Below are 15,216 nucleotides of genomic sequence, written 5' to 3'. Positions count from 1 at the left end.
AGAGAGAGAGAGAGAGAGAGAGAGAGAGAGAGAGAGAGAGAGAGAGAGAGATTAATGTAGCCTTACTATCCTATTCATTCTGTGCAAAACTGTTTTATTTTTTCCCTGCAGAAGTCAGAAGAAAAAGACAAGATGAAGGTTTTTGTTTTCGCTGTCCTTCTCCTGGTGGCCGTCACCTATGGTGAAGAGATTTTCTTATAACTTCCTTTGGAAAACAGCCCTGGGGCTCCATCTTATCCCTTATCCCTAAACGTATTTGCCATTTTTTTACTATTTTGAAAAACATTCTAAAATAGTTCAACTATAGCCGATCTATACATCGAGGCATTGTGAGCTTGTAGATCGGCTATTTGAACTATTTTAAAAGGTTATAAGCTTGTGTCTCAATGTGTATACTGTACTGTATGTACTGTAGCATGTAGTACAGTAGGCAGCCAAGAAGAAGGCATCACACCGGCCTAATAAAAACCTTGATCTTGTCTTTTTGTGTGTTTGTGTGTGTGTGTGCGGCGTGCGCATGCTCTTGAACTTGTTGAGTTGAGTTGAGTTTGAATCTTTATTTCGGTCATTTTTACAAAAACAGATAAACAAAAATAGGTTTAAGCAATTTACATTGCTTAATTTATATTACATTAATTAGTCAACGCAGTGACTAGTTCTGACCGAAAAGGTATGGGCTGAAGCATAAAGCTTATTTTGCCCACCTTTTTATATAATACAAATAATAATAATAATAATAATAAGTCTGTGATCAATTATCACAGTAGCATAATTTATGAAAACACAAATGGGAAAAAAAGGAGTAATATCATAGAAATATTACTAAAAACAGAAAAGGAAAAGGAAATATAACAAAAGTAAACGGGATGTTGATTTACATTTGTCATTACATACTATAATATAATATATAATAATATAGATATGAATATAAATATAAACTTAAATATAATTATAAATAGAAATAAATATAACCATACTTATCTAAATGTCTATACATGAAAATTTATACATATTTGTTTTTGTTTTCTTTTTTACAAATATATACAGCCAAGCACCCATTCAACCGTTTCTCATTTTGTTTGTTCTGCTGCTATATATGTATCAATTATCTTGCTTTAAATAATTTCTTATATGTATGTATTGACCTAGACAATTTAAGCTCGTTATCCAATTTGTTCCACAGTTTCACTCCTATCACAGTTATACATCTCCCCATGGTGTTAGTCCTTGCCTTTGTTGTTTTAAACATAGCTGTTCCCCTGAGGTCATATTTGCCCTCTCTTGGCTTGAACAGCTCCTGCATGCAGTTTGGAAGTGAGTTTTTTATGAGCCTTGTAAATTATTGCAGTGGAGTTGAGGTTGACTAAATCTTGCAGTTTCAGTGTACGGTTTTCAATAAAGAGTGGGTTTGTTGGTGCATGATAGTCAGACAAATTTACAATTCTAATAGCTTTTTTTTGTAGCATAAAGATGGGATGAACTATGGTTTTATAAGTGTTTCCCCACCCTTCCACACAATATGTTAATATGATCTTGCCATTGTGAAATGTTGCTATTGTGAAATGGTGTAGTGACGGGCGGGAACCCCTTTTGGTGTTTTAAGAATTATGTTATACTTTAGCTATTGAAAAATATCAGATCTACAAGCTAATAGTGCTCAGAGCTTGTAGGTCTGCTATTTTTGAAAAATCGTGAAAATGTGGTGCAAATCTTTGAATATATATTCTGTCAGAGCGATCGTTTTTTAACTCAATCTTTGCTTCATGGGGGTCCCTGGAACAACATATTTTCAGATGGAGGTCGGCGGCCAATTACATATATTTTTGGGGTCCTTGACATGAAAAACTTTAAGAATGACTGACATAGAAACATTTTTTCAGAAAACTGTCAGGATTTAGAAGACATTTGCAGAAATGTCTTCAGGTCTAATTGGGTTAAGAGCGTACCGGACCGCATCTCCATGATATGATCTACTGCACCACTGATATGTCCACTGATAAAGTCGAAATGAGTCATAGTTCTCTCTTTTTGTATCTTTTTGTCAGTTTCCTCCTTTAAGTGAAAGAGTGAAAATGAAAAGTGAAAGTGAAAGTGAGCTGTGGCGTCCCACAAGGAAGCATACTAGGGCCTTTACTGTTCCTAATATATGTTAACGACATGACTTCAGCTTGTGACTGCAACTTGTTCCTGTTCGCAGATGACTCAGCACTGCTGGTCTCGGACAGGAACAAACTGCAGGTTGAAAAGACCCTCAGCTCTGAACTCGGTAGAATCTGCACCTGGCTCGCTGATAACAAACTATCCTTACACCTGGGAAAAACTGAATCCATCCTCTTCGGATCAAATAGTAATCTCAGCAAGGCAGATGGCTTCTTGGTTAGAGTGGGTGACAATATTATCACACGAAAAGATCAAATTACCTACCTAGGTTCCATCCTGGAGGCCAATCTTTCCGGTGATAAGATGGCCACCAACGTAATCAAAAAAGTCAATCAAAGAACAAGATTCCTTTACAGGATCTCCTCACTGGTCAGCAAAAACACCTTGAAGACCTTAACAGGAGCCCTCGTACAAGGTTTCTTTGACTATGCATCCACCTCTTGGTACCACAGCACCTCAAAGGCCCTTAAAACAAGGCTCCAGACCTCCCAAAACAAACTGGTCAGGCTCCTACTTGGCCTCACCCCCCGAACCCACCTCACCCCTGCCCACTTTGACAGGCTGGGATGGCTTAGGGTCGACGACAGAGTACAGCATCTTGCAATGGGTCTGGTCCACAAGATTCGATACACCACCATGATACCCATGTACCTGTCTAAATACTTCCTTAATGTAAACGAAGTCCACACCCACAACACCAGAGGGAGTGCAACAAACCATGTACAACCCAGATTCGGCACAAACAAGGGACTAAATTCTTTTCGCTCCTATGCCACCAAAATGTGGAACGCCCTACCAACAGTCATTAAGACATGTGAATCCCTTGACTCCTTCAAAACCGCTCTCAAAGGGCACCTACGGATGGCTGCAATTCGAAACTGGCCTCTGTAAAATCTGAATCCCCCCCCCCCACCCCATTTCCCCTCACTGTATATGTATCTTTTCCCTTTTTGCTTCCTATATGATGAATTCCTGTTCTGTTCTTTAGCTACATAGAAGTGTCTATTTGTATGTCTCTAAATGTTTTGATGAATTGAACAATGTGGACCCTGTTGTAAACAAGTGTAATGCTTAATTGGGTCGTCCACTCACAGTTAACAGTCTTTGTATTGAGTTTGTGCTTAAAATGTACTGTAAATTCTACAAACTGTTAATAAATATTTCAATCAATCAATCAAAAAATAAAAGTTATTCTGCCCATTTATGTGACGTGACAGATAGTTAACAACAACAGCTCCAATAAAGACAGAGACGAGTTTCTTCATTGGCAGAATGTTTAGTTGTAAAACCGCAATCAAAAGAAAATATTGTATTACAGTCATTGTACATAATCTTCTCACATTAACACAAACTCAACATCAAAAGCAGTCAAATTGGTTCCAATTTAGGTCAATCACCACTGCACTAATTAGTAGGATCCACAACAAGTGTATCATCTCCAACAGGCAAGGTCTAATTGTGCACAGTAAATTAACAACAATTGCACTGAAGCCAGCATGGCCAAACAATTAATTGACATAAACTTAAATTGTACTTTCTTGGCAACAAAGAAATGACAAATGACAAAACAAGGAAGTAAAGTAAAGGCTCCTCCTAGACCTTTCTAGTTGTATATTGAGGCTGTGACCTGTGACTTGTAAAAGAGAAATACTTTTTCTGAATTAAGATCAAACTAAATTCATTACCATAATTCGTCCTATCCTTGTGTCTGGCTCCATCATTATTTCAGGTAATACCATCTTTATGTGACTATTCTAGGTATCATTGTTGCTAACTGTCCTTGCCTTTGTTGTTTTAAACATAGCTGTTCCCCTGAGGTCATATTTGCCCTCTCTTGGCTTGAACAGCTCCTGCATGCAGCTTGGAAGTGAGTTATTATGAGCCTTGTAAATTATTGCAGTGGAGTTGAGGTTGACTAAATCTTGCAGTTTCAGTGTACGGTTTTCAATAAAGAGTGGGTTTGTTGGTGCATGATAGTCAGACAAATTTACAATTCTAATAGCTTTTTTTTGTAGCATAAAGATGGGATGAACTATGGTTTTATAAGTGTTTCCCCACCCTTCCACACAATATGTTAATATGATCTTGCCATTGTGAAATGTTGCTATTGTGAAATGGTGTAGTGACGGGCGGGAACCCCTTTTGGTGTTTTAAGAATTATGTTATACTTTAGCTATTGAAAAATATCAGATCTACAAGCTAATAGTGCTCAGAGCTTGTAGGTCTGCTATTTTTGAAAAATCGTGAAAATGTGGTGCAAATCTTTGAATATATATTCTGTCAGAGCGATCGTTTTTAACTCAATCTTTGCTTCATGGGGGTCCCTGGAACAACATATTTTCAGATGGAGGACGGCGGCCAATTACATATATTTTTCGGGTCCTTGACATGAAAAACTTTAAGAATGACTGACTAGAAACATTTTTTCAGAAAACTGAAACTGAAACTGAAACTGAAACTGATACTGAAAAAAAAAAGAGCGTACCGGACCGCATCTCCATGATATGATCTACTGCACCACTGATATGTCCACTGATAAAGTCGAAATGAGTCATAGTTCTCTCTTTTTGTATCTTTTTGTCAGTTTCCTCCTTTAAGTGAAAGAAAAGTTATTCTGCCCATTTATGTGACGTGACAGATAGTTAACAACAACAGCTCCAATAAAGACAGAGACGAGTTTCTTCATTGGCAGAATGTTTAGTTGTAAAACCGCAATCAAAAGAAAATATTGTATTACAGACATTGTACATAATCTTCTCACATTAACACAAACTCAACATCAAAAGCAGTCAAATTGGTTCCAATTTAGGTCAATCACCACTGCACTAATTAGTAGGATCCACAACAAGTGTATCATCTCTCTCCAACAGGCAAGGTCTAATTGTGCACAGTAAATTAACAACAATTGCACTGAAGCCAGCATGGCCAAACAATGAATTGACATAAACTTAAATTGTACTTTCTTGGCAACAAAGAAATGACAAATGACAAAACAAGGAAGTAAAGTAAAGGCTCCTCCTAGACCTTTCTAGTTGTATATTGAGGCTGTGACCTGTGACTTGTAAAAGAGAAATACTTTTTCTGAATTAAGATCAAACTAAATTCATTACCATAATTCGTCCTATCCTTGTGTCTGGCTCCATCATTATTTCAGGTAATACCATCTTTGTGTGACTATTCTTTGTTGCTAACTGTCACTATCACTTTTATGATGCTTCAGTGTGTGTGTGTGTGTGTGTGTGTGTGTGTGTGTGTGTGTGTGTTTACTTAAAGTATTCCTGTTAAAGCTAATTCTTAAACTCAACAATCTAAAAGGTTTATTAATATAGGTTTAACATTATAACATTAAAGTTGAATATTTACTTGCTTAATAATATTTCTACCATTCTGGTAAATTGCATTTTAAATGCTCCCTGCCTGGGGTTTGAACACCAATTTTAATCTGATTACTTTAAAAGTATTTTTACATTTCCAGAGTTTCTTGCTCTGCTATCAAAGAATTATACAACCCTTTCTCATTATCATCATTATTAATTAGTTATTTGCCACTTCCTATCAAAATTGAGGAACCTGTCTGGAACAAGTGACCATTATCTCCGGTATGGCCCCATTAAAAGTAATATTTATATTATCATATTTCTATCACCCACTACGATGTACAGTAGCACTCCACCGCCATGCCAGCCAGGTTCAGAGGACTGACCCTGTATACGGAGGAGAATATCACCACCACCAAGGAATTATTTTGTTGTTTTACATTCTATGAAGCCATTATGACCTGATAGTGCAGCAGATAACCAAAACAATCATTCAGTGGACAAGATAAAAGTACAGTTAAAGGCATTCCCAAAAGATTTGGAAATGGAGCCACCATGAATTTACAAAATGTCCTGTTTTCTTATTTACCATACTTAGCACTTGGTAAATGTCTTTTGGATAATTTAAAATGGTCATTGAGATTATTCAAGATGGCAGCCGTCACTTGTATGACTGTCTGATATGGGTGATATATCGGTGTCAAATTATTTTTATGATGCAGAATTCCTTCATTTTTTAACTTTGGAATTGGCCAGAAGCTTAATTTGTTCCTCACAACTGAATATGACCACTGTTTCTTTCAAGATGGCAAAATTATAATTGCAAGAAAATAGAATATATTATCAATTTTATTGGAATTCAAATGTTGATCCAATAAATCCTGCAAAATCTGCAAAATGAAAACAACTGAACCATTTGATGAATGGGAATGTAATAGAGTGGATGTTGAAGCCCAACCATGGGACACACTATGGTGACACTGCCACTACTGTGAAATGTCCTCCTGTGGTATGTCATTTGTGGCTGAAGACAGTTTCAACAGGGCATGTCAAAAGCTCAGGAAATGCAGCCCATACAGCCCACACAGTCTTTTTCCCATGACCAACAAAGCTTGATACAGTATGTGTCATCTGAGAATGAGAACCAGGTACTGAATACTGACACCCTGTCAGTACCTGGTTCTCATTCTCAGATTGTGCAGTCCAAGTAGGGAATGAGACATTAATAGGCAATTCACACTGAGACGGACTGAATCCGTTTCATTGGAACCGTTTCCGAATACGGTTGCCTGGTCCCCGATGGCCATGATTCACATTGCCCGAGATTCAACAGCGCACCCGGGTACACTTGCATAACACACTTTAATCCTCCTGATGGCGGTATGCTTGATGGCTGGCACGCCCGGACACTGACCATCAACTCTGCGACATTGTCTCAAATAAATCCAGACACACTGCATTGCATTGCCTCTTTGCCGTTATACTACTTCACTGTCAGCCTGCCTGCTATTCACTGTGTCAGTCAGTTCTGTGCTCCAGTGTCATGTTTGATATTAGTTTGCTGTGAATTCTACTTTAGCATTATTGTCTCCACCAGGCCGAAGGCATGTGGGGAGAGTATGTTTTGCACTCCGTCCGTCCGCGTGTCCGTCCGTCCGTCCGTCCGTGTGTCCGTGTGTCCGTGTGTCCGTGAACAGCTAATCTCGGCCACCGTTAACCCGGTCGATGCCATATTTTGCACACACACTCCCTGGATGCCAACCATGAACCTCTGCCCCAAACTTTCCAGAACGGCCTGTTATAGCGCCACCAGGAGGCCGCTTTGTGCAAAACAAGTTTTTGCACAGTACACCTACAGATTTTGTCCAAACATCACGCAAATTGGTACACAGTCTCTCTAGAGCCATTCAACGAAACGGGTCTTTCAGATTTATCAGACTCCATCCTGATTGGTTAAGATTGGCTTCCAAAGTTCACAGGAGTGCTCAGTTTCAAACAAAATGCTGCAAATCATGAACACATCGCGTGATTTCCGTGAAATTGTGCACCCACATTCCCACTAGGCCGAGGACAAAATGCCACATGAACAATTTCAACTCAGCCTCAAGGTGGCGCTATAACTGGCCGAAAAGTGTTTTTACCTCTAACTGCACGGATCTGTGGATAACCTGGTGGAGACCTGTGCCCGGAAGGGCACTTTTTCTAGTTATTATTTTGTTTTACTTTGGATACTATGCATTCAACAGGAGACGGGCGGCGTTGAGAAATGTGTTTCTTTTTTGTTGACGCTTGGCTCGTCGACTAGAGATTATGTCACGTTCTTAAAAAAAACTGTCCACTTCCCACGCATGCATTCACATTGGAACGCTCCGTATCTGAATACACTTCAACGGTCCAGAGACCCGCCCCCCATGCAGTCCCGGGGACGGTTTGGCGATCCGCTCCCGGGAACGATACGCATCATTCACACTACCACAACATCTGCCAAGTGATCCCGAGTGCACACCCGGGACCATAGTGTGAATCGCCCCTAAGTATCTCGGGGTATTGTTCACGAGTGAGGGGAGGACGGAGAAGGAGATCAGCCGGAGAATCGGAGCGGCAGGCATTGCAGTCGCTGTACCGCACTGTTGTGACGAGCAATCTTCGTTCCTATACTCTCACATATGGTCATGAAGTGTGGGTCATGAACGAAAGAATAAGGTCGCCAATACATGCGGCGAATATGAGATTTCTCAGACGGGTGACTGTCATCTCCCTTAGAGATAGGGTGAGAAGTTCAGTAACACGACAGAGACTCGGAGTAGAGTCGCTGCTTCTTCGTCTGGAAAGGAGCCAGCTTAGGTGGTTTGGGCATCTGGTTAGGATGCCTCTCAAGCGTCTCCCTAGGGAGGTCCTCGATGCACGTCGGATCCAACTTGGAGGAGACCTCGGGGCAGACCAAGGTGCAGATGGCCTTGGAACCCCTCGGGATCCCCAGGAGGTTGCTATGGAGAGGGAAGTCTGGAGCTCTCTGGTGGAGCTGTTGCCCCCGCGACCCGACTATGGATAAGCAGTTGAAGATGCATGGATGGACAACAATTCTTATGATTAGAAGTTAGATTTCCCTCAGTTGCAATGTAATATCTGTGTACACATCATTTCTATTCCCTTTCCATGCATTATTTAGTTTTGATTGTTCCACTTTTGCTTTGGCAATGTTAACGTATGGTTGTAAACTTGCTGACAAACATTACAGATCCACGTGTCAGTTTCTACTTCTTTCTACCATCAAACAACCTTTCTGGACCACAGCCAAGCAAATAGGCCTATCTGGTGTTATTCTTAGAACACACTATTTTTGTCACAACAGGACAAAGGGGAATAAAAAGGGAACGAGTGCCAAGTAAGTCCCATCAGTTCTGACTGAGTGGAAGGAAGTGCTCCGACCCTAATCACGTACCATTTGTCTGCACACACATTCATAACTTAAGCTTACTGTAGCCTATGCATGCATGCACGCGAGCACACACACACACACACACACACACACACACACACACACACACACACACACACACACAGTTGTTCTTGGATGTCAACCACGATATTTTCATGAGAAATCTCTGTGAGAAATCCATTATGATATGTTTCACCCACCACAAACTTGTAGACTTGTAGACTTGCAATTTGGGAGGGTTACAGTAGCTGCCTGCAGCTGATGTTACAGTGTGGATTGAACAGCGGAAACAGTGGGAGGAGCAGTGTGGTGGTGGGGGTCTCTAGATGTGGGGCGAGAAATGAGTCCCCATTTCTTTGGTGTTTGGCGTTTCAAACTATCAGCAGCCACTACTGAGACTGACGCAAGTGAGGCGGACTGGCATCAGTGGCATGGTGCAGAACAAACCACTCTGCGGACAATTGCAACAGGAAGCTCAGATGGAAATGGGTCTTTCACCGAGAGGGAGACTGGCAAACTCATTGGGATTGTGACAAGACAGCCACACATTAGCACCCATTGTAAGAGGATCAAACAAGTGTTAAACACACACATGCGCACACGCGCACGCACACCACACGCACGCACACACACACACACACACACACACACACACACACACACAGATCCAGTTGTTCTTGGAAGCTGGGATTAGGAGATGTAGTTATTAGAGTCAAAGTAAAACTAAAAGGCATTTAACATCGTAAGAAAAAAAGCTGAATTGGATATTTCACTTCTTCATAATTCAGGCATATTGCTGTTGAATTCTTCTGCTCTTGTGGAGTTTCACATGTCCCATTAACCAAAGAAGATAAGGACACTTTAAGAGGTAAGGCTAAATTGTGCATTTTACAGATAAGACCTCAATGTATACTGCATGTGCATGTATATAAAATTGTCCTAATTAGCATGAATATAAACACCCAAGAGACGATATGTTGAGAGTAGGCCTATATGTCTTGGATGGTCACCATGGCACCTGCTTCTGCACTGCATGTTATTTGCAGCTGTTAAGGTTTTCAATGTAAAGCTGGCACACTAAACAGATACGGTGCCATGTTATAGTGACAGAGCCAGAATTCACTGATAACAGATGGTTAATTGAGGCCCTAATTGTTTGCTGGTATTGAGATTTAATTGACTGTAAAACCAAGAAAACCATTATCGGAATGACAGCTCAGGCTGCAACAGGTGTCTGTGGTGTTCCATAGTCTACTCTAGTGTCTGTCAGCGGGGGCGGTACAACCCCACAGAGACAAGAATGACAGAGGGTCATTCCAACAGAGCATGTTGGAAGGGGGCGTTGAGGAGTTGTTTTGTTTTGTTTGTTTGCTTGCTTGTTTGTTTAATTGTTTGTTTATTGCTAGCTTGGTTTTGTGCACTAGGCTAATAATTATATCTAACAGTCAACATAAACATTATCTGGGTAGAAACGTAGCCTATATTTGAATTGGGTATGGGAGGTGGTAATTAGGCAGGGTCATGCATGCTGCCCCAAAAAAGGTAGCACCACCTTGTCTAGAATATTATTTACATTTTGTAAATGTTACGTAAAAATGTAGGCCTACCGGTATATGTATATAAAAGTGTGTTTCAATGATATACTGTATGTACAGTATGTATTTATTTTAAAGTAGGCCATCCCAGAAGGTGTCAGTCAGTGTTATTACATTTTGATTTAAAATGCAAAACAAATACAGCAACTATACCCAAGACGTATTAAGATAGTCAGCCTACAAAATTATATAACTCTTTATTGTTGGAAAACATGTATTTATCATGTATTTAGAATTTAGTAAATTCATTCCTCTCTATTTCCTCTTTGTTTTGTTTTCATTACATCATCTCTCTGAACTTCCTTCTTCTCTCGAGGTCCTCCAAGGTTGGGAAGATGAACGGCACCATATCCAATAACTCTGTGAAGTGCATTCGAGACACCAGTGTGACAGCGGTGGTGTTCCCCTGTCTGTACAGCATCCTCTTTATAGTGGCCCTGGCCCTCAACAGCCTGGCAGCCTGGATCTTCTTCAGCATCCCCAGTACCTCCACCTTTGTGGTCTATCTGAAAAATGTGGTGAGTTAAGAATGGCGTTTGTGCTTGGAATATATTTCAACAAAGGAGAGATCACACCAGTATGGAATAAGCTAATGTTTATTGGAAAGATTTTGGCAGCAGTTTAGCTAAGAGCACCGACGAGCCGACTATAGGACGGTACCCGCCCCCCCCCCGAACCTCAAATGACGTCACATTGTAGGCTCTACAGAGCCGAACCGACTTTTATTTGGCTCTAAAATAGGAGTATGAATCGGCCCTAAGTCTCCCACTGGCTTAGACACAGCCGAGAGTGAGCCAATAAGGAAAAAGTGTCGACTACGGCCACTAGTTGAGGTAGGTGTTCACCTATACTGTACCTCAACTAGTGACCGTAGTCTAGTCACTTTTCAAGCAGCGGGAACTCTGGGGGGGAGGGGTAAAAATCTCAACAATTCTTGTATGCTACTTTTGACTCATATGTGACTTTTGTGAAATGAATAAAGAAACTTTGATTTAAAAAGAAATTATACTTAAATGATACTATGCTCTTTCCCTTGTATAGGTGGTGGCCGACATGCTGATGACTCTGACCATCCCTGTCAGGGTGCTGAGCGACGCAGGCGTGGGCTCCTGGCGCCTGCGGGCCTTCTACTGCCGCTACTCGGCCGTCCTCTTCTACCTCTCCATGTACATCAGCATCCTGCTGCTGGGCCTCATCAGCCTGGACCGCTACTTGAAGATAGTCCGCCCGTTCGGGAAGTGCTCGCTGCAGCAAGTCCGGGTCGGTCAGCTGCTAAGCACCACCGTCTGGGTGGTGATGCTGCTGTTGGCGTTGCCCAACGCCATCCTGAGCAACCAGTCGCCGCAGCTCTCCTCCGGAGGCAAGCTGAAGTGCACGGCCCTGAAGAGCGAGCTGGGCCTTCTCTGGCATGAGGGCTTCAACTACTTCTGTCAGGTAACGTCGTCTCGTTGTTTTCATAGTTGTGGAAACCTTTTGTATGTCCAAAACTGTTGCTTTTGAAGTAACGATAGTAATGATCTACAAGCTCGCAAGCTTGTACAGCTATCTACGTTTTTTCCCCGCCAAGGTACTGGGGCTCTTTGTGCTTTGCTTCCTTCAGGCCGTGTTGCCATGTCTGCTTATTATAAGCAACATTTTTTTTTTTTTTTCTGTAAAGGCACTTGCAAATACATTATTGGTAGTTGCTGGTTGATGTTTTTTTGGGCTTGATTCTAAAGTGTATAGTAGTTGCTTATTTGGGCTTGCTTCCACATTTCTTCACATCAAGGAAACCCAGATTCTCAATGTGTTTTTAAATAACGTATGTACAACCTCACAATTTGTCACTGTGAGCTTGTAGATCAGCTATTTTCATTTGTGCCTTTTTTCATAGACCTTGTTTCTCTTGCAAAATTGGCAACACAGCAAGAGAAAGAGGAACACACACAAACACAATGCACTATGGGCTGTAAGAAAAAGGTGAATACATACAGTAACTTAGTCGGACAATGTGGCCTGCTTGGTGAGGACAGACCCTTATATTAAGTCGGCCGAGTAGGTTCTAGTGGCCAGAAATACCTAGTGGGTCGACCGTTCCGAGGTCGCCAGATTTGACCGGGTTCAGACCAGGTTGTTGTACTGAGCGTTCTTGTATTCCTCTCAACTAACCAGAGGTGAATGCAGTGAGTGAGTGTGGAAGTAGAACAATGTTCCAAACAAATTTGGCACCTCAGTGACGTGAATGCTTTTGTTGTTGCTTTCCATTGATGCATTGTGTCCATGCAGGTGGTGTTCTGGGGCACGCTGGCTCTCATGGCGGTCTGCTACACCTTCATCAGCAGGAAGGTGTACGAGTCATACAAAGCCTCCCGGAGCAGCTCCAAAGCGGCCAGTCGCAGGACCAAAGCAAAGGTCTTCGTGGTGGTGGCAGTGTTTTTCGTCTGCTTCGCCCCATTCCACTTCGCCCGCGTTCCCTACACACTGACGCAGACCCGCAACAGCGACAACCACTGCCGGGCAGAGAACGCCCTCTACATCGCCAAGGAGACCACGTTGTGGCTCTCGGCCACCAACGTATGTCTGGACCCGCTCATCTACATGTTTCTCTGCAAGGTGTTCCGGAGACGACTCACGGCCACATTCAGCCGCAAGCCCCTCCCACAGGGCCCAATGGACTCTCCCACTGCAACTTCCACGGCCACGCAGCTGGAAATGTCACAGATAGTCCACGGTAACAGGAGGCTGTCATACAGTGACACGCCTCCTTAACTCTGGCGATAAGAAACCCAAGAAACTGGACTCAGTTCGTATATATGTATAGCTGCAAGCTGTCTTGCACTGGAGGAAGACAAGTCAGTCTGTGTCTGAAATTCTCTGAATCTGAAAAGTGCCATTTTTGTGCAAGCAAATTGTGTTTCTTTGGGAGAGGTCTAAACTCCAGCAGCATGTGTAGTATTAGTATATCATCTCTGTCGGGTGGAAACCTCATAGTCAAAAACTGTTACTTTTCAGGATTCAAATTCACAAGTAGCAAAAGTAGCAGATCTACAAGCTCTGCATGTTTCGAGCTTGTGGATCTGCTACTTTTGATGCTTTTGTGTGACACTGTATAGTCATATGATCAAATACAGCATTCATTTACAAACATAATGAATGAATGAATGAATGAATGGAGGTATAGGAGGTTTCTGCCCGACAGCGATATAACAGATCTTTATTGTTAGACCAACACATTTCGACTTGTGGTCTTCATCATCGTCTACATTATTATTATTATAGGCTACACTGGCAGACAGGCATTTGTATAAAGGACATGGGTGATATACCCTATTTGGTCCATGATAGTACTTCTCTCGGGTGGTACTGTATACTTCAGCCATATGACCATATGTCAAACCTACCACTGTGTACTGTACTGTACTGTACTGTACTGTAGGTGTATGTATATTCTTGGATGTCTGTCATATTTTGTTTTTTACGTTTTAGAAAATGTTAATACTTACACTCCTACCCTATTTTAATATAGTTTGTAATGCGTTTCAAAATTACCCTGACGTAGGCCACAAGCCAAGCATGATGGCTTAAACATACATCTGTTTGCAATTGTACAAATGTAGCCATGTGGATCCTACAGGTCCATTTGGTTACATAGTACGTATACTCAGAGTTAAATTAAACGACCACTTATCCATTTTCAATGTATCTTCATGTTTTGCTCCTCACTAATGCTTATTAAAAGATTACACTATTGTTGTCCATTAGGTCTGTGTCTCAGAGGCAGGCCGTGGGAAATTTCAGAAACCTGCCCACCAGTGACGACCTCGGTAGGGAGTTCCAACAAAATTTCAAACTTTATTTTGTATTTTTTAATTTTGTATTAAATGCAAAAACAATAGCTTTTATTTCACCGTACAAACTTCAAAGGAAGTGTAGTTTCTATTGCTTTGAATCCCAGTTGATGATGTTACAGGTTTCTGAACTTTCAACAGCCATCCTCTGAGACACAGAGTGAGTAGACAGATGGTGTCATTTATAATGAGCAGTGGGTGAAGTGATTCTTTAACACTTTTTACTAAGCACGGCACAAGAGTTGTGATCTCTTTAGACTTATCCCCCTTCTCCATGCTCCTTAGAGTACATACATACAGTAGTATGTTGTCTACATGACAAAAATTATAGACAGGGACGTGATATGATATAATATAGCCAGGTATCATAATTTACCAGTTTTTGTATTAATAATCTCAATTTGCAAAGTAACTAGTCACTAAAGCTGGCAAATAACTGTAGTGGAGTAAAAAGTATACAGTATTTGCCTCTGTCTGAGATTAAAAGTGGAATAGAAATATTGAAAAGTACTCAAGTAAAAGTACTTTACAATTGTACAATTGTAGTAAGTACAGTACTTGAGCTCCATCACTAGTGTGATGAAACAACAGAATAAAAAAAGACATGATTTTTGATACAGTAGTGCATTACTATGTGTGAGCAGCTGTCCAACACATATCCTCATCCCTGCTTACTATCGCTCTGCTCTTCCTCCTCCCTAATCTCTCACCAACTGAACTTCCCCACCGTAACACTTCAGCAGAATGGGAAACATCTTGACACAGATCATTTCTCCACTCGAGTTAAAATGTGACTACAGACAAATGATAACAGACTGTACAGGAAACGCTGGCCTCCGACGGGCGGACACTGCCACAGCTTTTGTGCAAACAAAACT

At 41.3% G+C, this 15,216-nt stretch overlaps 1 protein-coding gene across 3 annotated transcripts; it reads left to right on the top strand.

The window, feature by feature from the left end:
* The first annotated feature begins 5,175 nt into the window (after positions 1–5,175).
* On the top strand, positions 5,176–13,769 carry LOC310863480 (P2Y purinoceptor 13-like). Of its 3 annotated transcripts, none has more exons than XM_083771844.1 (5): positions 5,176–5,314; positions 9,705–9,784; positions 10,828–11,029; positions 11,553–11,945; positions 12,777–13,769. In XM_083771844.1, exons 3-5 carry the CDS (start codon positions 10,847–10,849, stop codon positions 13,257–13,259), a joined length of 1,059 nt encoding a protein of 352 aa, XP_083627970.1. In that variant the 5' UTR covers positions 5,176–5,314; positions 9,705–9,784; positions 10,828–10,846; the 3' UTR covers positions 13,260–13,769. The 3 variants fall into 3 exon arrangements, with proteins under 3 accessions (XP_083627970.1, XP_083627971.1, XP_083627969.1); XM_083771845.1 differs by lacking the exon at positions 5,176–5,314 and adding an exon at positions 9,345–9,476 and having other exon boundaries at positions 10,838–11,029; XM_083771843.1 differs by lacking the exon at positions 5,176–5,314 and adding an exon at positions 9,345–9,476.
* The last annotated feature ends 1,447 nt before the right edge of the window (positions 13,770–15,216 follow it).

This window comes from Protomyctophum parallelum (assembly GCF_964188405.1).
Source record: "Protomyctophum parallelum genome assembly, chromosome: 8".
Taxonomy (NCBI): Eukaryota; Metazoa; Chordata; class Actinopteri; order Myctophiformes; family Myctophidae; genus Protomyctophum; species Protomyctophum parallelum.
The sequence above is the reverse complement of the archived record's forward strand: the minus strand, read 5'-3'. Positions and strand labels throughout refer to the sequence as shown.

Coding starts and splice junctions, on each gene's coding strand:
- LOC310863480 (XM_083771844.1), top strand. CDS start 10,847: ATGAACGGCACCATATCCAATAACTCTGTGAAGTGCATTCGAGACACC. Junction 11,030..11,552: donor TGGTCTATCTGAAAAATGTG/GTGAGTTAAGAA, acceptor TCCCTTGTATAG/GTGGTGGCCGACATGCTGAT. Junction 11,946..12,776: donor GCTTCAACTACTTCTGTCAG/GTAACGTCGTCT, acceptor GTGTCCATGCAG/GTGGTGTTCTGGGGCACGCT.